The 23803-nt window shown below is 43.4% G+C and overlaps 1 protein-coding gene across 4 annotated transcripts in view; it reads right to left on the minus strand.

Moving 5' to 3' along the window:
- The window catches only part of NPLOC4 (NPL4 homolog, ubiquitin recognition factor), a 67565-nt gene that overhangs the window by 22832 nt on the left and 20930 nt on the right, over positions 1-23803 (minus strand). For 3 of the 4 annotated variants that reach the window (XM_087441775.1, XM_087441774.1, XM_087441776.1), the window contains 5 exons: positions 22981-23160; positions 18196-18282; positions 15686-15757; positions 15135-15261; positions 9264-9424 (listed from right to left, as the gene is read on the minus strand). In XM_087441775.1, the coding sequence (XP_087297901.1) occupies positions 9264-9424; positions 15135-15261; positions 15686-15757; positions 18196-18282; positions 22981-23160 (627 nt within the window). The remainder of the gene's footprint in view (positions 1-9263; positions 9425-15134; positions 15262-15685; positions 15758-18195; positions 18283-22980; positions 23161-23803) is intronic. The other variant, XM_087441777.1, reaches the window with a different exon arrangement.

Consider the following 23803-nt stretch of genomic DNA (forward strand, 5'->3'; position numbering starts at 1 on the left):
CCTCCTGAGGGGGTAGAAAAGGAGATGGAAGCAGAGAGGAGGGTCCTAGGAGCTTCAGAGGCCACAGGAATGTTCTGGTCCTTAAACTCTGGCATTTAGTATTACATGATTTTTATTCCTTAAACGTATTTTATTTTAAAAACTTTGAAAAGAGAAACAGATGGCAGTTTGATTAATCTAAAGTGATGTATTCATTGATATTATGCATGAAAGGGTTTCTTGAGCATGGGCTGGGTTGAGCCGGATGCCCACATTATTGCTAAGCCCCCTGCTAAGAGTGCCAGAGAGCCTGGGTGAAGAACCTCAGACATAAAACACACACTGAGCTTTTCAATGAGGACACCCGGCTCTGTCATCACCCACAGTCCAGCAGGCTTTTCTAAAAGGGTTAAATGAAATAGTTGTCCAAAAGCTCAGGATGTCAGCCAGCAGGACCACCAGGTCCCAGGTTCTAAAAATCAGTCAAAACATTGATTTTACATTACACAAAACATTGCATTACAAATGCATCTTATAAGATAGGAACTTTTGGGAGAAATAGCTAACCCTCGTATCGATTCCTAGCATGGTGAGATTTGATGTGTCAACACTTAATAATGGTTTAAAACTAACGATCTTCTTTTGGAACAGAATCGAGAGGCCAGAAATAAACCCACACATCTATGGACAGCTAATTTTCAACAAGGGAGCCAAGAACATACAATGGAGAAAGGAAAATCTCTTCAATAAATGGTGTTGGGAAAACTGGACAACCATATGCAAAAGAATCAAAGTACACCATTATCTTACACTGTACACAAAAATTAACTCAAGATGGATTAAAGACTTGAATCTAAGACCTGAAACCATAAAACTTCTAGAAGAAAACATAGGCAGTACGCTCTTCAACATCAGTCTTAGCAGCATATTTTCAAATACCATGTCTGACCACACAAGGGAAACAATAGAAAAAATAAACAAATGGGACTACATCAAACTAAAAAGCTTCTGCAAAGCAAAGGAAACCATCAATAAAACGAAAAGACAATCTAACAATTGGGAGAAGATATTTGCAAACCATATATCTGATAAGGGGTTAATATCCAAAATATATAAAGAACTCATACATCTCAACAACAAAAAAACTAACAACTCAATTAAAAAATGGGCAAAAGATCTGAATAGACATTTCTCCAAAGAGGATACACAGATGGCCAACAGGCACATGAAAAGATGTTCAACATCACTAATTATTAGGGAAATGCAAATCAAAACTACAGTGAGATGCCATCTCACACTTGTCAGAATGGCTATAATTAACAAGACAGGAAACAAGTATTGGAGAGGATATGGAGAAAAGGGAACTCCCACACACTGCTGGTGGGAATGCAAACCGATGCAGCCACTACAGAAAATATGGAGGTTCCTCAAAAAATTAAGACTAGAACTACCATTCAGTCCAGCTACTCCACTGCTGGGTATTTATCCAAAGATCATGAAAACACGAATGCGTAAAGATATACGCACCCCTATGTTCATTGCAGCATCATTCACAATAGCCAAGATTTGGAAATAACCTAAGTGCCCATCAATGGACGAATGGATAAAGACAACATGATATATATACACAACAGACTACTACTCAGCCATAAAAAAAGACGGAAATCTTGCCATTTGCAAAAACATGGATGGACCTTGAGGGTATTACGTTAAGCAAAATAAGTCAGAGAGAGAAAGTCAAATACTGTATGATCTCACTCATAAATAGAAGATAAAGACAACAACAACAACAAACACATACAGAGATTAGATTGGTGGTTACCAGAGGGGAAGGGGTAGGGCGGAGGGCAAAAGAGGTGACTGGACACATGTGTATGGGGATGGATGGTAATTAGTCTTTGGGTGGTGAACATGATGTAATCTACACAGAAATCAAAATATAATGATGTACACCTGAAATTTATATAATGTTATAAACCAGTGATGCCTCAAAAAACACAAAAAAACTAATGATTCTTCAAAGTACTTGATGCACAAACAGGATCTGTCTAAGGGTGAGGTCTGTGCTATCAAACCAGATAATTTTTTTTTTTTTTTTAAAGATTTTATTTATTTTATTTTTTCCCCCCAAAGCCCCAGTAGATAGTTGTATGTCATAGCTGCACATCCTTCTAGTTGCTGTATGTGGGACTCGGCCTCAGGATGGACGGAGAAGTGGTGCCTCGATGCGCACCTGGGATCCGAACCCGGGCCACCAGCATTGCAGCGCGCGCACTTAACCACCAAGCCACAGGGCCGGCCCATACCAGATAATTTTTATTAAACACAACAGGGGGTGGTGGGGGTGAGAATAAGAGTTCCTAAACAAGGGCTTAGGAACTGTTTCCTTACAAGACAGATATGGAGTACCCTTTCCCACTAGCTCCTTTACTGACCCTAAATCAGAGAGGTCGTCCGAGTGAGCTGTCACAGGAAAGCCTTACTTCATCCCTCAATTACAATATGTAGTCGGAAAGGAGCAGACACAGCAGAGCTGCCATCCTTCATTCCGCAAGCACTCTGGACACACAGTTGACAGGAAAAGCATGCCTGATGCCTTAGGACACAGACTTCTACTTGCTGGTCCAGCTTTTCCAGCAAGGCTTCTGAGTTCCCCGCCCCAATGCTCCCACTGACCCCACAGCCCCTTAAGACTGTGGCAGCAGTGTTAATTCAAAAGCAGAAGTAACAACCTTCATTCCAAAGAGTTGAGGAGGAGACTAACAGCAAGGACAAAACCGCTGCTGTATAGACGGACCCTTACTCTCTGTTCCTTTCACTCGCACAGGGGTTCTCTCCCCATCACCCTATTAACACAGATACAACAATATAAATGATCCAATTCCAGACAGTAATTCAGCCTCTACTTCTGATCTGTGAGGAAGTGAATTCTTCATTACAAGTTAGGTCGTCTCCAGCTTCAAAAGTCACTTCTCAGGACGAGGCCTCAGAGCTCCTCTGCTTCTGGGTGTTCTCCCAGTGGTGTGCCGTGTCCCCTAGGTAATATGCTATGCCCATACAACTGAATGTTATTGGCAATAAAAAGAATAAAGTACGACATTACTACAAACATGATAAACCTCGAAGATATTATGCTAAGTGGTGAAAGAAGCCAATCACAAAAGACCACACCTTGTAGGATTCCATCAGGCAAACCTATAGATAGAAAGCTGATTAGTGGTTGCCACTAATCAACTCTAATCTTAGAGTTGAGAGAGATGGGAGGATTGGGGCGTGACAGCTAAGGGATGTGGAGTTTCTTTTTTGAGGGACAAAGATGTTCTAAAATTAGATTGTGGAAATGGCTGCACAACCCCATGAATATACTAAAAACCACTGAATTGTGCACTTTAAATGGGTGAATTGTATGGTATGTGAATTATATCTCGACAAAGCTGTTTAAAAATTTAGACTTGGGCCGGCCCGGTGGCACAAGCGGTTAAGTGCGCGCGCTCCGCTGCAGCGGCCCGGGGTTCGCCGGTTCCGACCCCGGGCGCGCACCAACACACTGCTTGGCGGGCCATGCTGTGGTGGTGTCCCATATAAAGTAGAGGAAGATGGGCACGGATGTTAGTCCAGGGCCAGTCTTCTTCAGCAAAAAAAGAGGAGGAGTGGCAGATGTTAGCACAGGGCTGATCTTCCTCACACACACAAAAAAAATTTAGACTTGGTAGGACTAATAAAAACAATAAAACAATGACTACAAGTGCATGCATCGATTTAAAAAACTGCTGAAAGAATCAAATCATTTTAAAGAAATCAGATGATCAAATTTTGACCTGGATATCTTGGACACAAGAGATAATTCTCAACAACAGACACTACAATTAGTAAAATTTGGTATAATTAAAAATGTTCACGAGCTGGCCCAATGGCGTAGTGGTTAATTAAGTTCGGCATGCTCCACTTCAGCAGCCTGGGTTCGCAGGTTCAGATCCGGAGCACAGACCTGCACCACTTGTCAGTCTTGCTGTGGCGGCGTCCCACACACAAAACAAGAGGAAGACTGGCACAGATGTTAGCTCAGGGCTAATCTTCCTCAAGCAAAAAAAAGGAAGATTGGCAACAGATGTTAGCACGGGGCAAATCTTCCTCAGCAAAAAAAAAAAAAGTGCAGCTTCATTAGTGATCGAAGAAGTACATGTTTAAACATCAAGACACTACTTGACAACAGCAAGTGCTGGCAAGGATGTGGAGAAACAGGAACTCTCATCACCTGTGGTACCTAGTCAAACAGAACACCCCAAATGCCAACTCCTAGCAATTCCACACCTTCTTACACACTGGCCTCCAGGATGCAGAGAAGCTCGCACAATGTGCACCAGGTTTCAGAGACTAGAGTTGACAGCAGAGCTACTAACAGAAGCAGAAACCTACAGACTAGCAGCACGCCCACCAGAAGCAGAATGAGCTGGCCTGCAGTGTGTCCTACACACAGTGAAGATGAATGCCTTCCAGCTCTATATAACCACACGGATGCAGCTCAAAACCAATACGAGGAACATGAGGAAAGGTCACAGAAGAAATAATATCATATGTGGCCCCATTTAAAGACAGTCCAAAATGGCATATGAAGATACATATACGTGGTAAAAATAACAAGAAAAGCAAAGGAATGATGAACACCATCAGGGAGGGGCTTCCAAGGGCTTCTCTGATGCTGGTGATATCCTCTTTCTTAAGGATGAAGACACGTGTGTTTTATTATTCTTATTTACATGTTTTATTGACTCTTCTATATGTAGACTATTTCACAATAGAAACAATTTAAAAATGGATCATGATGAATTAAACCTTTACAAAATATGCCTGGAAAGAAACTCATTCTAATGAAAATAAACTTCAATACAACAAAAAGGAAAAAGAAAAAAATTACACCATAGTGAAAAATCATCAAGGAATTAAACTGATTTAAATGGCATACACTCTAGAGAATAAATTTTCTTGACAGAAGTCATCAATATTGGTATCAATTATTTAAAATTATTTTCTTCATAAACACAGTGTCTAAATATACTTGGAGTAAAAGAATCTCTCATCATTGTGGACACTTGTTTGTTTAAGAAAAGAATGTCAGAGACACTAACTACGGTACCAGAATGAGTTCTATTCTGCAAGTACTGCCTTCAAGCCTCTCTCAGCAAGTTATTTTAGAACACGCACTCCTGGGAATGAAAACATCTGGAAAGGGAATCAATTCCAAAGCTTTGTGCTTAACTAGAAAGAATCAGCAGAGACCCTAGAAAGAGAGAAAGCTTTGGGCCAGGTTTCATGTGGGGTATTTGGCTCACCAAATAGGATTCTTCATCCATTCTAGAATTCTTCATTTGTTAGGCGACTAAAACATTCAAACTGAGTGTTATAATTTTAAACTGTTTACAGGGACATGAGGCCCTCACAGCAGTGTGCTGGCAACCCAGACTGCCATCAGACCAGCCTCCACCTGTGCCTCTCCCATTTGCCGTGCCTCTCCCGTCTGCCATGCCTCTCCCGTTTGCCGAGCCTCTCCTGTTTGCCGGCTGCGCTAACCTCTCTGAGCCTCTATTTCTTCAACTGGAAAATGGGGAGGATGGTAATGAAGCTAATAACAATAACAATCTTAGCACAACCTAACCCCATGGCTGCCATGAGGACTAGAAGAAATACCTATAAAGTTCCTAGAAAGCATGCAGCACATTGGAAGCCAGCAATTATAATTCCTGTGGGTCCCATGGTAGAGTTATAGGCAAACCAGGGCCATATTACTAGAATGAAAGTAAGCTCTTTCTTAGTTATCAAAGAACTGCAAGGAAAATTCAAGAACAGAAACATGATCAGGAACAATAAAATATTTTAAAAGTGGGCAAGAATAATAAAAAGATATCTGGAATTCCCCTTAACAGGATTCAAGAGGTCATGGCAGGTCAATGCTGCCACAAACAACAAGAGAAAAATACATTATAAAACCTGTATTTTTAAAGTTATTAGGTGTGGAAGCAACAAAGATTAATGAAGATTAAATGGACTAAACTCCAAAGCGGGGGAAACTGTTCAGAGGTTAGCAGCCTGCCCCCGGGGGGTATCTGCTGATGCTGGACTGAAGACCTGCATTTGGCTGGGTCATGCAAAGCCACTGGTGGGAAAAAAGAGAGCAGCAATGCTTTTAGCAGATGGTAGGGTAGGCTGAGCTATAAAACTGGAGGTCAGGGGGGCCAAAAGTGTAAGCCCAGTTCCCCCACAAGATACTGTTCAACTGTGAGATGTGTGGGAGGCTGCACACCTAAAGGGGAGGTTAACAGCCTCTGCAATCTCACAGTACTCAGGCCACAAAGACCCACCGACAGAAGGGGCCTGGAAACAAAACAGGCAAGCAATGAAAACCTGGAAGAGTGATCAGTGACACTAAAACTGAAAGCCCTCTCCCGCCTGAGAGGCTAGGTGCTGAGAGGCTGAGAATTCAGACTCTGCCCCTGGCAGAAGGCCACTGCTGGGAAAACAGACTCCAGCAGATACTCTGGCTTTCACACAGGGCTGGAGTGACAGCACTTGAGACACAGGGCCTTCAAACACACAGCTATTCTCCCCCTCAAGATAATGCAAAATTTGTGAAGTGTACGGGGTGGGATGTCCAGATGTTTAAACTGCATGAGGCAGCAGCCAAGCTGTAAACATCTTAAGGACAAGACTGAATCTCCCACAGTCTTTCAGGGCCAAGAAGACAAAGATTTAAGTCAGGCTGTCCTCTTACAAAGGGTTTGCCAGGCTCTCATGTGGAAACTCTGGAGGACTACATTATATGAAAAGGCAAGAATCAGCAGTACACTCAGTCTTATCCAAATGCAAGTCAGATCTGACCCAGCTAAGTACTACTTCGATGGAAGCGGACAGCCCACCACCCTGTTTCCCCACTGGAGGAAAGGGAAGCCCTCTCTGGTGGAAAGACCCTCTGGGCTCTATGGTTTTTTAATATACCATGACCAGCACACAACAAAAACTTACTAAACACATGAAGAGGAAAGACAGACAATCCAAAGATGAAACAGACAACAGCTGCAAACCCACAGATGATAAAAATGTTGGACACAAGGACCTTAAAATAACATGATTACAATCCACTATTAAGAGGAAAAAAATCAACCAATCAAAACTCACCCAGAAATTACAGACGGAATTAGAAAAAGCATTACAACAGTCATTATAACTGTATCCCACATGTTCAAACAGTTAAGTTGAAACATGGGAAACACAAAAATGTCAAATTAAACTTCTACCAATGAAAACTACAATGTCGGAGATGAACAATATATTAGATAGGATTAACAGCAGATTAGACATTACCCAAGTAACAGTGAATAAACTTGAAGACATAACAATAGAAACTATCCAAAGTGAAATACAGAAAAAAAAAACCAGACTAAAATGAAACGAACAGAGCATCAAGGAGCTATGGGATGACTTCAAGCAGCCAAACGCACATGTGATTCAAGTCGCTGGAGGAGAGGGAGCAATAAAAAAAAACTGAATGGCTGACAAAGGCAGAATCCTAAAAACGGTCCTGAAATATTTCCTGCCCTCCTCCCCAGGACTGTGAATATGATGAGAAATCATGCCCATGAATATGGTCCCTTGCATGGCAAAGGGGATTTAGCAAGTGTAATTAGGTTACTAATCAACTGACCTCAGAATCGGGAGATGACCTTGGATCATCTGAATGGGCCTAATCACATGACATGAGCCCTTTCAAGGGTTGTGCTGGCAGCAGAAGCAGAAGTCAGAGAGAGACGCTCCTGCGGGTCTTAAGGAAGAAGCAATAAACTGCCATGCTGAACGGCCAGAGGACCAGGCACCAAGGAACCAAGTGCTGCCAATACCTTGCACCTCAGACAAAATCAAAGTCCCAGCCAACACGACTGCGGCCTGGACAGACCCTGAGCAGAGCACGCAGCTGAGCTTTGCCCACTCCTGACCACAGAGCTGTGAGATGATAAACGAGTGTTGTTTTACAGCCACCAAGTCTACAGCAATTTGGTATGGCAGCAACAGAAAATGAATACAATAGCAAAAAAATAACACTACCAACCCACAGACCCAAAAAGCTCCACAAACCCCAGACACAGGATATACGAGGAAAACTACCCAGGCACATCATGATCAAATTGCTAAAAACCAGTGATAAAGAAAGGATCTAAAAAGCAGCCAGTGGGAAAAGTCACATTATGGACAGAGGAACATATGAGGGTGACAGCTAACTTCCTGTTGGAAACACTGCAAGTGAGATGACAGTGGAGAAAACCTGGCAAGCTAGAATTCTTTACACAGTGAAAATATCCTTCAACACATATGGACAGAGATTGGATTGGTGGTTACCAGAGGGGAAGGGGGGAGGGAGGAGGGTGAAAGGGATAATTGGGTTCATGTGTGTGGTGATGGGTTGTAATTAGTATTTTGGTGGTGAACATGATGTAATCTATGCAGAAGTAGAAGTACAATGATGTACACCTGAAATTTTTACAATGTTATAAACCAATGTTACTGCAATAAACAAAAAATTTAAAAAAAAAAAAAAAAAAGAAAATATCCTTCAAAACGAACACAAAATACTGTTAGACATACAAAAGCTGCCCTGCACTATAAAAAATAGTGAAGGAATCCTCCAGACAGTAGAATGCTGCCAGACGGAAACCCAGGTCTGCCCAGACTGGGGACCAGAAGGTGCCTTGATTATGACCAGGACCAACTCCCGAGCTGAGGATGAGAATCACGTCTCCAGTCCTACAGGGAAGCACCAAACTCCTACATGTTCAAACAGGACAACATTTTTCAATACAAACAGTTTTTATAGCTTTCATAAGAAAGAAAGATTTAGAAGTGGACAATTATATCTAAATTGTTAGCTTAGCTTAATTACTGACCACAGAGCTCCATTTTTCACTCCTGGTGAGGCCCTGACATATACCAATCTTCTCATTTTTAGAAACTGAAATTGTGTGTTGCAATGGTTTGATATGGAGTTATATATCCCAAACCCAGTGCATGTTATTTCCACTTCTGGTTATAAGCCCTAACATCATAAATGCCTTAGTAGCTAATAATAAGCCCCAGAAATGTTATGGAATGCCTTTACCCACAAGCTGGGCTCTAGACAACCACGGCTGATAAACAGCTAATATGGCCACAATGTACCAAAATTAGTAAAGTCCAAGACAGGTCAGTGTTCACACTGTTCTCCATCTATTTAATTCTTTTTTGTACCACCATATTTTTACCTTATAAAACACATCAGGCACATACTGCTCGCTGCTGGACTCCTTGGCGTAGCCGAGCTCAGGGGCGTCCTTGCACGGCAGCAGGCACTCATCACGGACCAGCGCCATGCACTGATTAGACACCTGGTACCCTTCAAAGTGGACCTGATTGTCGGGACCACCTGCAAGAGAGAGACCTTCAATGAGAATCCACCAAAGGATATTCAAAACAAGTCCATATCTGTTACTCTTCACTTCGGACCAACAGAACAAACAAACTCTCAAGAGTTTGTCTTGGGTAAGAATTCAAAAATGTTTGATGACAATTTTATGAGTAGCTTGAGCACAAGGCCTTGAATGCAGGGCATGGAGACGCCGCTGCAGCTCCTCAAACAAGTCGCAACAATTACATGTTCTCCCAAAACTGAGAAACAAGATTGTTCAACATTCTCAAATATCTGCCCAAACCTAGGCTTAGTGTCATCAAGTACTTGGGCTTTTGGTTTTTAATTACACCAGCGGTGTGAACAACAGATAGAACCCTGCATTTCAGCAAACTTCTGTTCTTCAGTGAATGGGGGGAGACAGGGGGATGAATTCATCTGGAGGCAGGGAGAGGTATGGGAGCGGATGGGAGAAGAACGAGACAGAAACCATTTTCAGCAAAAACAATGCTAGTACTTCTCTACCTTACGGAAACCTGTACAGCCACTGCATTTAGTCGTTTAGTCACCATGTTCAGGAGTCGTAGATGCCACCACAGGAGTCGTGGGCAGCACAGGGACCCCTAGCCCAGGTCTCCTCACTGACAATCCCACACGTACTGCTTTCACTGCCCCGTGCATCACCCTGCACATCGTTCACTCTTTACCTCTCTCTCAAACCCACTCCATAAAAACCTGCAATCTGACTCAGAATTAAGGGCAAGAGTAGTGCAAAAAGCTGCTGAGAGGGAATGATCTGGTCAAGTTAAACAGAGCAGGAACCTGGCTGAAACAAGAACAACCTGAAGCGAGAAGGACAGGCCCCGGTGTGAAAGGTGGGTCCCGAGCCTTTGGAAGAGGTAAGACCAGACTGTGCAGATGGCGAACTCCACTCACCACAGATACTCGTGTTTCCAGAACCCAGGTTACACTCTGACAACTCTAACATCCGTTATTTTTTATGGCTTTGGAGAATTAAAAAAAAAACCCTCAATATCTCTATTTTAGCTTCTTTGACAAAAACAGAATAAGTTACTGATCAGGGAACAGAAATTTTGCCTGTCTGGCTTTCAAAGATTTACCAGAAACCAGACCTGATGGCCAAGCAATCAGAAAATGTGAAGGACAGGGGCAGAGCCAGCCTCCGGAGGGAGAAGCCACGGGCCTACGTCTGCTCGACTCTGCACACGGGAGGCCAATAGCAGCTGGCTTCCAAATGCTGAGTCAAACTGGGCTCCAAAGGCCCACTCGACAATCGTCTAGCACCTTATCTCTGGCCCTCACTCACACACGTGGGAGAGGTGGCCAAGCCTGGGCAATGACCACTCATTAACACTGAGGAGGCAAACACGGGGCACTTCACCCTCTGGTGTGTTCCGTGATATGAACGTCAACCACAGTGAGCATGCTGGTTTAGAAGCAGCAGAGGTGAAGGCTGTGGAGGAGTGTGGAGGAGCTGCCCGTGGTGTGTGCGCCTGGCCACTGTTCTACTTTGGGCACTGTAAACCTGCACTGGTTTTTAGATTGATCATTAAAGTGTGATAGGTCATTAGAGAAAGAGAAACCTGGCCGTAGAGAACCAAAGAAAAATAGAAAGCAGTATATGTAAAATTGAAGGCTGTTAAAAAAAAGCAAAATTAGTCCATATGGATAGTCTCCAAAGACAGATTCACTGAGAAGTGCAAGCTCCATTTTTCCATGTGGAGTAGCAAGAACCCAAGTCCTGGTGGGTTTATTTAACCTTGCCAGAAACCTAATACTGGCCGAGATGCAAAGAAGGCCAGATAAATTAACTATCATTACCTTCCCAAATCAGCCTGTCAGGAAATTCACACATGGGATGGAAAGGGGCAGTGACAGAAAGTACTCTGCTGCTACAGAGGCTGAGATGCAGCCTCAGAAAGTAAATTTGACAGCCCAAAGAAATGGGTGTGCCAATGACCAAGACACAGACCCTAGCATTGTGGCAGGGAGTTAAACTCGGGCTCTGTGATGCATTCTCCTTCCACAAGATCCTTCAGGTTCACGTGAGCAAACACCACACATAATCATTACTCTTTCTCTCTAAAGGTCTCATGCTAGAGAAATTCTTGAGGGGAGGGGTATACAGACAGGAGGCAAGGGGGCAAGGCCTCCGTGTCCCGGCCAGCACCTGGGCTTGCAGCTTCAGCAGCAGCTTTGGGCAGAACTGAGGGCACTGCGCCTGCAGAAGCACCATGAACCCAGTGATACAATGGTCAGTCTCCTGGGAGACAGCCACACAGACAGGCCTGCTTCTTCTCGTCCCATGAGGGTCTCAGGGATGGAAATGTGGTAAGTATGTTTCAAACAGCTCCACAGAGTACTGACACGTCCCTGGTCAAGAACCACTGATGTAGGGGAAGAGTACACTCAATGTGGAGTTAGGAGATCTACGATGCTTTTAATAACCACCCTTCCAGTGGCTGCCCCCCTGAAAAAGGGAGAGAATTGTAAGTCTGAGCATCTCACAAGAAGGATAACTCAGCAGGCACGTGAAAGGACTCTAACTGCAGACTTTATCATAAATTATTTACTGTCTCATAGCTCTAAAACCTTTCAGTAAAGTGCCGATTTCAGAGGCAAAAATTCCATGGACGATTCATAATTTCCAAACTCTCAACAAGTATGACTCAATAATTGAAGGTACAGGCAGCCCCCAAGTTAGAAACTATTTATAATTCCAAAAATGTGCCAGTTCTTTTGGCCCATGGAATAATTCCCCATAGAAACAGTAATTAAAAGGGTTAGGTTACCATGGGAGCCCATGGAAGACTAAAACAGCAGTCCTCATGAGGAGCAGTTCTAGAAATCTGTGAAGGTGATTTCTGGTTGTCTCAACGATGAGGGGAGGACTGCCAGCTTTAGTGGGCTGGAGCCAAAGATGTTAGATGTCTCACTGTGTTCAGGGGAGTCCCACAGAGCAAAGAACTGTTCCACATTCCATCTGACCTTGAATGTCCCTGCACACTCATGTAGGCAAGAATCCTTATTTATGATGATCTGAGATTAGAATCATTTGTGCTTTTACATATATATATATATCTCCACACAAAAAACATACGTAGTTTTAACACGCGATGAATTCTCTAAGAGTGTGCTACCATGTAAGCTGAGGGAAGGGACACTGTTCAGCTCAGAGCTTCATAGAGAGTCACTGAGTGTCTCAGGAAACCAGGTCACTGATGGTGAGGCCAGCGGATGTGACCTGCCATCCAGCCTGTGCAGGGCCTACCTCCACACAGGCATCAGTCCCCAAGCACTGACATGCTGAAATGTACTGTTTTTTTTTTTGTTTGTTTGTTTTTTTTTTTTTTTGTATCCCATTCCCAAAGACATGTCCTCGAAGGGGATCTTTTTTTTTTTTTTTTAAGATTTTATTTATTTATTTTTCCCCCAAAGCCCCAGTACATAGTTGTCTGTCATAGCTGCACATCCTTCTAGTTGCTGTATGTGGGACGCGGCCTCAGCATGGCTGGACGAGTGGTGCCTCGGTGCACACCCGGGATCCGAACCCGGGCCGCCGGCAGCGGAGCGCACGCACTTAACCACTAAGCCACGGGGCCGGCCCTGAAATGTACTGTTTTATTACATATTTCGTTACTATTATTTCTCCTTTACGTTATAGTTAGGCTACTATTCTGCTTTCTTTTTTAGAATTATGTGTGTAGACAGGTATGTTATCCATGAATTTTATTTTCTACATAGTACAGGGGCATCACAAAATGTTCTAAGAAGGGGGTGTCCGGTCTGATAGGTTTGAAAACTACCAGTCTAAACTACTTTATGCAGAATATCAGCCTAACTGAAGAGGGAAGGGTTATGTGATGCAGGCAGTAGAAAGATAATACTTTTATCCCCTTCGTCAAATACAGAGCTGGCTTGGCAAAATTCTGGATTCTGTAGAGAGTGTCTATTCCCTGCTCCCCTCCCTGGCGTCCAGTCTCAGCCCTTCTCCTGCTGCCCTGAGCGCTCTCATCACAACAGGGCCCTGCCCAGGCTCCCTCACAGAAGGATCCTATGCTGCAGAATCACTGTCTCCCTTAACCCTAGTAAAAAGTCCCAGCCACTCCCTTAAGCACCTGACCCAACAAGAATTTAGGAAAATAAATCTGATTCAACTAATTCAGACTAACATGTGCAAGATGCTGTCATTGCTTCTTACTCAAAAGTACATTCATTTCAAAAAGAAGGTGTGAAGCTAAATGGATCTTAAATCAACAGATCTTAAAAATTCAGGTAGTATGAAAGATGTTTTTCTTCATGGCTCCCATAGCAGTGCTAACAGGCTTAACTGGAATTAACAGAGGATCCAGTTACTTACATATGTGAGCTGTCTGTAAACTGGTGTTTGTTAAATTGGGGGGTGTTTCTTTCCACAGAACTAGGGGAAGGATGGTTACCATGAATGAACTGGATTATCATCTCTGTGACAGTAGAAACCAGGTCTTCACAAAATCAAGGTTATTGTTTACATTTTTTTTTTTTTTAGTGAGGAAGATTAGCCCTCAGCTAACATCTGTTGCCAATCCTCCTCTTTTTGCTGAGAAAGACTGGCTCTGGGTTAACATCTGTGCCCATCTTCCTCTACTTTGTAAGTGGGACGCCACCACAGCATGGCTTGATAAGCAGTGTGTAGGTCCACACGCAGGATCTGAACCTGCAAACCCCAGGCTGCCAAAGCAGAGCGCAGGAACTTAACCACTACACCACCAGGCCAGCCTCTATTGTTTACTTTTACTTTATTTTATTTCATTTTTTTGTGAGGAAGATCAGCTCTGAGATAGCATCTGATGCCAATCCTCCTCTTTTTGCCAAGAAAGATTGGCGCTGGGCTAACATCCGTGCCCCTCTTCCTCTACTTTATATGGGATGCCGCCACAGCATGGCTTGACAAGTGGTGTGTCGGTGCGCGCCCGGGATCCGAACCTGCAAAACCTTGGGCCGCCGAAATGGAGCGCACACACCCAACCACTACGCCACCGGGCCGGCCCCCCTATCGTTTACTTTTAAAAACTGACCAAATAGATTATGTTTTTATGAGTTGGTTCTCCAAGTTTCAAATTCCTATTCCTTTTAAATTGCATGGTCCTATGTCTGCTTTTTTCTAGGATAGGATCTCAAGCATGTTATAAAAGATTTGGTGGCACCTTTTTTACAGGCTGCAATCTTTTATTATTATATATTTATGATGAACATAACACATAATATAATATATGTAACATCACAATATGCATGTCACCACCAAAAAAGCTTTACGGAAATGGTTTCTTAAAATGACACTCCCATTCATAATATCAAAAATAAACAAGTAATAGAAACAGTACGTCTCTTTTCTCCTACATAGACAGACAGAGAGTTATCTTTGGTTACTGGAAAGCAGCAAACGCAACCCCAAGCTCAGATCCAGAACCAGGTTAACATGGACTGGGGATGAGAGGGTGGACTAGAGAAGAGCTACACTGAGGCCCCAATTCTAGTAATTTCGTGGGTGATGCTGATAAGTTCAGCCTAAGTTTTGGTTACCACAAACCAAAAAGAGGAATCTGTGTCTCACAGACCCATTAAGAAAACCTGTTGTAACTGAGTTAAGGATGAAAAGCTACTGAAAGAGCAACAAAACATATTAACAAGGTAGTAATATTTACAACATAACTGTCCCCACTTATACCTGTAGCCACTGCAGTAACAAACTTGGAGCCAAAATGTCCGTCTGGAGAGAGTCGACATATATTGGGATGCTTATTTTGGAAGTCTCCTGCAGTGATACATTCTTCCGAACTCAGGAAATACGTGTCCTAAGATAAGAGAACCAGTATATCAAATTTTACAGCATCATGTCAAAATATGCTTCTACTTCTTCTTTAGAAAATATTAAGAACCAAACTATAACATGTCAAAAACTACGTTAAAACAAATACGTACAATTCCTAGCCATTACGGACTCTCCATATAAAACCACGCATAACTAGTAAGGCCCGAAGCACTAGGCAACCCACCCCACAGGCTGACTTCCAAAAAGAACTGGCTGTAAAGGTCAAGTGAGTTTTGCTCTATGAGACAGAATCAACAGACCCAGCCTTAATTTATCAAGAATACTGTGTTGGAAAATAATTTGGTCTAAAAGCCAGGACAAGCTGTGCAGAGACCCCCCGAGAGCATGAACCAGAGCTGGTTTGTAACCAAGATGCAGGCTAAGCGAGCATTCCTGTCCCACCTCACCTTATTTCGACTGTATCGAACTGTACCCTTTCGGGTGTCTTCCGAGACGAGGTCTGTAAATATCCAACCAACCTGCATAAAAAAGGAAAATATCCTCTGAGTCTTTCCCTGAAATAGATGACCAATGTTTTCTGGCTTCTGCCCAGAGAGCTTAATAATAATGGTCTCAGTAAGAGACTCTTGTGAGTCAGTTCCTCAACTAAGCTATTAGGCCACACCAGGGCTTTCAAACTCTGCTTAGCTGAAACCGGCCACTCTCCTTCTGGTGCTGCTGGGTTTGAGATGAGGGCAAATGAGCAGAGCTCATGTATTCATTAGAAAAACCCTTCCGTGGCACCAACTCTGTGCTCAGCACTGTGCTAGGTGCAGGGGACCCCAGAGTGAACAAGATTAATAGAATGTCAGTGAAAGGGGAACTTATATTCCAAAGGGGAAGACAGACAACGAGCAAGCAAATCAAGATGATGCCGTCTCAGATGCCAGGACTTTCTCTGCAAGACAACAAAATAGACTCCCTAGAGAAGGTACTTAATATAAGAAGGAATAACACAATGGAACTTCCCCCAGCTGCTCCTTTGAGCCCCACTTCAGGGCTAAAGGAAGCATCTGAGGGTACAAGGATCTGAAAGACCCAATCATTGGGGCACCCTGACACTGGTCCCAAAGCTCAGGACAGGGTCAGCCTCCCCAGTGTGTTCTGCTGCAGCCACACTGTTTGTCTGTGTGCTCCGTGATCCCTGGGGACTTCGCCCGTGAACTTCACAGCTGGTTCCCCTTACTGAACCAGAGCCTGGCTGGGAGGTTTATGAGTGGGGCTGGAATCCAGGTATCCCATTTCTGTCCTTTGGAGAAGTGATCTGGTGCCCGTGACCTGCTCCAGCACAACCCTGATATTGAACTCTTCAAATCCATCTCCTACATACAGGATCAGGCAAATTTGGAGACTTCCATTTTCTTTAAAAAAGCCCAATGAACAAAAAACCCAAGGAGGATGGCAATGAAGAAGACGAGACTTAAAGGATAAATGGAATTAAGCAGTAAATAGAGCAGAATCAAGATTAAGCTGAGATAAATAAGGGTGAGGAACTAGTGTTTCGGAGGAAGGCATTTAAGTAACTTCAAGAGGGCCGGCCCCGTGGCTTAGCAGTTAAGTGCGCGCACTGCTGGTGGCCCGGGTTCAGATCCCGGGCGCGCACTGACGCACCGCTTCTCCAGCCATGCTGAGGCTGCGTCCCACATACAGCAACTAGAAGGACGTGCAACTATGATGTACAACTATCTACTGGGGCTTTGCGGAAAACAAAGGAGGAGCATTGGCAATAGATGTTAGCTCAGAGCCGGTCTTCCTCAGCAAAAAGAGGAGGATTAGCATGGATGTTAGCTCAGGGCTGATCTTCCTCACCAAAAAAAAAAAGAAAAAGTAACTTCAAGATCTTCTACTATAGTAACTTCAAGATCTTCTGTTATAGTTATGATTATCACAAAGTATATGTCTATATAACATAACCCACGTAAGTCAAAAAATTGTACCGATTTCTCTTTTGAACAAGAAACTTCCAGAATTTAAACCAAAATATGACCCTAAATCAAGATGTAGACTCCTTGTAGAAACAATAGGACATTTTTCTCATAAAACTTTTTTCTTAAAATGGCCCAATGACTTGCTCTATAACATTCCTAGGTTACAAAGCACATTTCCAGCTTTCCCCCATTTATCTGTAGGGAGTTTATTTTTTCACTGTCTAAATTGATTAGGACACAAAAGATAAAACTTACATAGCTATTAATAGTGACCTTCTAAGATGTGTTCATATTCACAGTTCCACACGTATCTATAAAAACTCATCTTTAAAGTCCCTGGGAACTTTATCAAGTACGCGAGACAAACTAGATCATTAGACTCAAAAAGAAATTTCTTCCCTATCTTCTAACTGCCCAGTAAAACTCGAAAGGCTTACATGCACAGACACCTAAATTATAAACAGGAAATTCAATGATGACTAAGGAAGGAACACCAGAAGCTCCAAGCGCATGGGACAGAAAAAGGACACTGTGAACAGGGCCTTTGTGCTAGGTAGCAAAGACACATGAAGGGAGAGCTTACACCTAAGAGGACGTGCCACAGTGGGGTAGGCAGGACACACAGCCTGGCATCTAGGTCCCCTCTCGGGTAGGAAGAAGGGGTCTTGCCCCTGCTGCTTCTTTCCTCTCCCCTTTGAAGCAGTCCTCCAGAAGTGTGGCTGGCGGACTTAAATATAACAGCTCCTGCATTGGGATCAATTTTTTTTTTATGCTCGGGGAAATGTTCTCATTTAACTTTAAATCAGAGATATATAAAAGCTATTGGCACCCAATAAACACAAACAAGGCTTCAAAACGAGCCAGGCCTGCACCTGACTTTGTACAGCTGGGAGTTCAGTCCCAAAGGAGGTCTGGCCATGCCACCCACCTGGAAGTCCCCAACACAGAGCCCAAGTCCCCCCTCAAAGGTGAACAGAATGCCTCAGTACCTTCCTCAGGCCGAGTTTGGCAGCAATTTCATCAACCACTTCCGCTTTTGGGTCTGCAAGAAGCTCCAAGCTGTTCTGTGTACCAATCTGTCGGGGCATTAACGGGAGAAGATGGATTTAGAGCAGTGGGCTCAGAAAAGCAGCAGAACTACTCTGCTCCATCTTTGGCTCAGGGGTCACAAAGGAGCACTGTTCCCCCCTTTGCCAAAAAGGAGAGTGACAGCAGCAGCAAAGCTCAAGGCAACCAGATAAAACACAACCCAAACCCCTCCAGGCTTTTCCCTTCTCAGGTTGCATTGTGCTTTTAATCAAGACTCAGAGATGTTCAAACATAAAAATGCACTATTCAGGCAGCTTTATGTCAGACAGCTCCATATCGAGTGTGTGGTTGTTCAGGACTAAGGAAGGCTCTCTACACAGTTTTTTAGGGTTCCTTCGTTGTGCAAAGAAGTTAGTTTCAAAACTCCCTTGGATAAACTGTCTCACTCCAAATAGATTGTGGCTAGGTTAGGCAAGATGAGAACTGTAAGGTAACATTTGTTCCCAGAAAACAGCCTTGGGAAATTCGTGTGCAGCTCCTACAGGGACAATGCTTAGCTTCACTGGTAAGATACTGAGAGAGTGACAGACACACATACCCTAAGCAAATGAGAAGGCATCTGCAATAGGTAACCTGCTGGCAGGTGGGCAGAGTGCTCAGCTCGGGGCAGTAGGTGGGCTCGGGCTCCAGCTGGCTCACATGCAACCTAAACTGGCCACAGGTCCCTAACTGCCTGCAGTGGACAAAGCTTGCTGAAACCTTTAATCTGCACTGAACTGCAGCTTGTGGGTCATTAATAGTAAGTATTATACAGAGCATAAACGCCGGCCATAGGAATAGGAAAGTGAAAGTAATCCCAAATTGAGTTATACTAACTGGGTATGCCCTTGTAAATTAGTCAAATTCTGGCAAAAACAACAAAAGAACATTATACTGCTGGGTATTACTCATATGGAGATCATTAATACCTCCAGAGCATAGGTCAAGTCACAAATTCAGAAAAAATCTAAGGATTTTGTTTCATGACATGCAGCAGCATGAGCTTCAACTTCTAATGAGCTGGAGGTTATTAGAGGTCAACTGTTTCAACCTCCAGGATGCCCAAATTGGGAGCTCAGATGATGATGTTAGCAATCTGGTCACCAGAGGTTTCTTTTTTTTTTTTTAAAGATTTTATTTATTTATTTATTTTCCCCCCAAAGCCCCAGTAGATAGTTGTATGTCATAGCTGCACATCCTTCTAGTTGCTGTATGTGGGACGCGGCCTCAGCATGGCCGGAGAAGCGGTGCATCAGTGCATGCCTGGGGTGCCAGCAGCGGAGCGCGCGCACTTAACTGCTAAGCCATGGCGCCGGCCCATGTCACCAGAGGTTTCAGTTCCAATTTTTTGTTTAGTCCTATTCTTGACAGAACAGTTGAAACCCTTCATGAAAGAGATCCTCTACAGAAAGACAAACACCACACGATTTCACTCATAAGTAGAAGATAAACTAACACACGGACAGAGAGAACTGTTTGGTGGTTACCAGGGGGAAGAGGGGTGGGGGGTGGGCACAAGGGGTGAAGGGATACATTTATATGGTGACTGACAAATAATAACGTACAATAAAAATTTCACAATAAAGGAAAAAAAAAAGAGACCCTCTACAAAACCAACTTTGGACATCTTGTGCTTCAAAAAGCAGCCTCCCGATTGCAGAGCACACTTCGCGCCCTAAGGGGTGGGTAATCAGGGTCTCTTGTAGGGTGTCTGTTGCCATCTAGTGTCTCCTTTTTTTTTTTTGTGAGGGAGATCAGCCCTGAGCTAACATTCATGCCAATCCTCCTCTTTATTTGCTGAGGAAGACCGGCCCTGAGCTAACATCTGTGCCCATCTTCCTCTACTTTATGTGGGACGCCGCCACAGCATGGCCTGATAAGCGGTACGTTGGTACGCGCCCGGGATCCAAACCCAGGCCACCAGCAGCGGAGCACACGCACTTAACCACTACGCCATGGGGCCAGCCCCTAGTGTCTCCTTCTAAATGAACCATCACAAAGGCCTTGTCAAACTCTTCATCTGCAGCTCTCAGGAAATACCGAAAATGTCAGGGGCAGGTAGACTACACACAAAATCCGTATAAATACAGCCAGGGAAAACAATGGCATTTATTCAAGAGCCACAGACCTGTATACCAGCCACTGGCGATGAGGCCTGCAGTTTTAGATCCTGCTTTATTTAAAAAGTAGGCCGGTGGCGGGGGGCGCCCGGTGACATAGTGGTTAAGTTCAGCATGCTCTGCTTCATTGGACCAGGTTCATAGGTTCGGATCCCAGGTGCATAGGTTCGGATCCCAGGTGCAGACCTACACTACTCATCAAGTCATGCTGTGGTGGCGACCCACACACAAAAGAGAGGAAGACTGGCACAGATGTTAGCTCAGGGCCAATCTTCCTCACCAAAAAAAAAAAAAAAAAAAAAAAGTAGGCCAGTCATGGAGCAATCTCCAGAACACAGTGCAAGGCAACAAAGGTGTGAACAGTATGGTATATATCCAAAGAAACAAGGGAGGGGAATAGTATGAACGTCTGTGTGTGTATCTGCTTATCTTAAAAAAATCAAACTTTAGAAGTCTAAACCAAAAATTTTTTAAAGTGGGGGCTACTTGTGGGGGAAGGGAAGAAACACGATGAAGGGGAATGTCTTGTTTGTAGATCTGATGTTGGAAATGTACAAATTTTTTTTCTTTTCCACCTTTTTTTTTAATAAAAAGTGTCAAACATACAACAAAGTTTAAAGAATTTTAGGGTGAACATTCATATACCCACCACCTAGATTCAGCCATTAATATTTACTGCATTCTAGCCATCCCTCTAGTCATCACTCAATCCACCTTATTTTTTTGTTGCACTTCACAGTAAACTACAGACACAAGTACACCTCCCCCTAACTACTTCAGCATGCATTTCATTAACTAGAATTCAACATGTTTACAGTTTTCACTTTTGTAGTCAACTTACATATAATGAAATGTACCACAATATTTTATATAGTTATATAACAAGTAAAAAAATATATGTATACAGGGCCAGCCCCGTGGCTTAGCGGTTAAGTGTGCGCACTCCTCTGCTGGCGGCCAGGGTTCGGATCCTGAGCGCGCACCGACGCACCGCTTCTCTGGCCATGCTGAGGCCGCGTCCCACATAGGGGGACTACACAAATGCCATTGTTTTCCCTGGCTGTATTTATACGGATTTTGTGTGTAGTCTACCCACATACAGCAACTAGAAGGATGTGCAGCTATGACATACAACTATCTACTGGGGCTTTGGGAGAAAAAATAAATAAATAAAATTTAAAAATATATATACATATATGTATACAAAACCAATCCCTGAAGATTGAAAATAAAACAAATGAACATAAACGTCTAACTCAATATATAATTAGGGCCGGCCCTGTGGCTTGGTGGTTAAGTGCGCGGCACTGCGATGCTGGTGGCCCGGGTTCGGATCCCGGGTGCGCATCGAGGCACCACTTCTCCGTTCATCCTGGGGCCGAGTCCCACGTGCAGCAACTAGAAGGATGTGCAGCTACGACACACAACTATCCACTGGGGCTTTGGGGGGAAAAAATAAAATAAACAAAAAAATCTTTAAAATATATAATTAGCTGGTGGCATAATCACACAGAGACGACCTTCCAAGTGACTTTAAAACATACTAACCAATCGCATGTCCCTAGTGGGATACACCCTAAAGACTCTCCCCCTCCCACCAAAAAAATCTTAAACTGTTTTCAGTTCTATACCAGTGGTGATTGTGGTACTGTTATTCCGGAACAGTGTGTATGGCATGGGGTATAGAACATGAGTAATTCTGTGATTCTCTAATTCCATCATCCCTGGGATAGCTGACTGTTGCTGGAGGAGACACAGAATTACAGACGGTCCCTGACTTAGGATGGTGTGACATGATTTTTCAACTTTACGATGATGCAAAAGCAATATGCATTCAGTAAAAACTGTACTTCAAATTTTGAATTTTGATCTTTTCCCAGGCTAGCAATATTCAGTGCTATCCTCTCTTGTGAGGCTGGGCAGTGGCACCAAGCCACAGCTCCTGGTGAGTCACATTATCATGAGGGTAAACAATCATATAACCACTCTGTTTTTCACTTTCAGTACAGTATTCAATAAATTACATAAGATAGTCAACACTTTATTGTAAAACAGGCTTTGTGTTAGGTGATTTTGCCCAACTACAGGCTAATGTAAGTGTTCTGAGCACATTTAAGGAGGCTGGGCTAAGCTATGATGTTCAGTAGGTTAGTGTATTAAATGCATTTTCGAATTACAGTGGGTTTATCAGGACATAACCCCATCGTAAGTAGAGGAAGATCTGTATAAGACAAGTGCTGAAGCAACTGTGAGACACTTTTGGGGCAACTGACAAAACTAGAATACAGATGGCAGCTTAAATTAAAAATGTTGTATCAACGTTCAATTTACTTAAGTTGATATAAATATACTTGTTATGTAAGTGAATATCCTTATTCTTTGGAAACACTCACTGAAATATTTAGGGGCCGTGATCTTACTCTCCAATAATTCAGAACATAACTACTGTGGGGGGGGAGGGTGGTGTGGAGAGAGACAGATTGGGCAAATGATGAAGCAAAAGAAGGAAAACAAAATCTGAAAAGGCATCCCACACAGCCCTCAAACCAGAGAATGCAGAGACCCAGAAATCCTATACATGTCTACCTGAGGAGGTTCGTAAATTGCAGCTACTTCAGCCCTGATGCCAAGAGGAATGTCTTTGTGCTCCGTATACCGGCCATACAAGTACCCGAAATGCTGGTTCCCTGTCTTCCTCCAGAAGTCAAGGAAGCGATCGGCTACTGTGTGATTCTCAAACATAATATTGTCCACATGTCTGTATTTCTGTAGAGTTAACAACAATGGGCTAAATGAAAACACTCCATCAAAAATAAATAATTCATTTTTCTAGTACAAACCATTCACAAATATCTCTTACCTAGCTCTGTAAACACACACACACACGCTCACAAGTTTTAAGAATGTGCTCTGTCCCTAAGACCATTTCAGATTCTAGTGGGTGGGTCAGGTAGGGGTGGGGTTCCTCAATGAATTAATTCAAATTAATCTTACTGAGATTTCACCTAAAATGTGGGTTTTCACAATCTCTAGTGCAAAGAACAGTTTTCAAAAAGAGAGAAGAGAGGTGGATGTAGGGAAAGAGAGAAAAAAAAGGAAGAAAGAAGTTTCCAAACAGTCAAGAAGGCCATGGAATTCTCGCTAAGAAGCCAAACGTGGGCCGGCAGTGGCAGGGAAAAGATGAGGTGGGTTATTCTCAGAGGGCACGATGACAAGAGCAGAAAAGGCCACAATAACCCCACCCAAATTTCCCTGGTTCTTTCTCTCCTTCCTAAGCCCAGCTCCCTTCTTCGCCTGGCCTGGACAGGTGTCCTGAGCTGGTCCCAGTTCTGTTACCAACGTCCAGAGCCATGGTTTCTCAAAAGCCAGAGTTACAACCGCTTAGCATTTTAAACACTCACCAAGGAAA

This window comes from Ceratotherium simum, chromosome 16 (assembly GCF_057802395.1).
Source record: "Ceratotherium simum simum isolate JZ-2026a chromosome 16, ASM5780239v1, whole genome shotgun sequence".
Classification (NCBI taxonomy): Eukaryota; Metazoa; Chordata; class Mammalia; order Perissodactyla; family Rhinocerotidae; genus Ceratotherium; species Ceratotherium simum.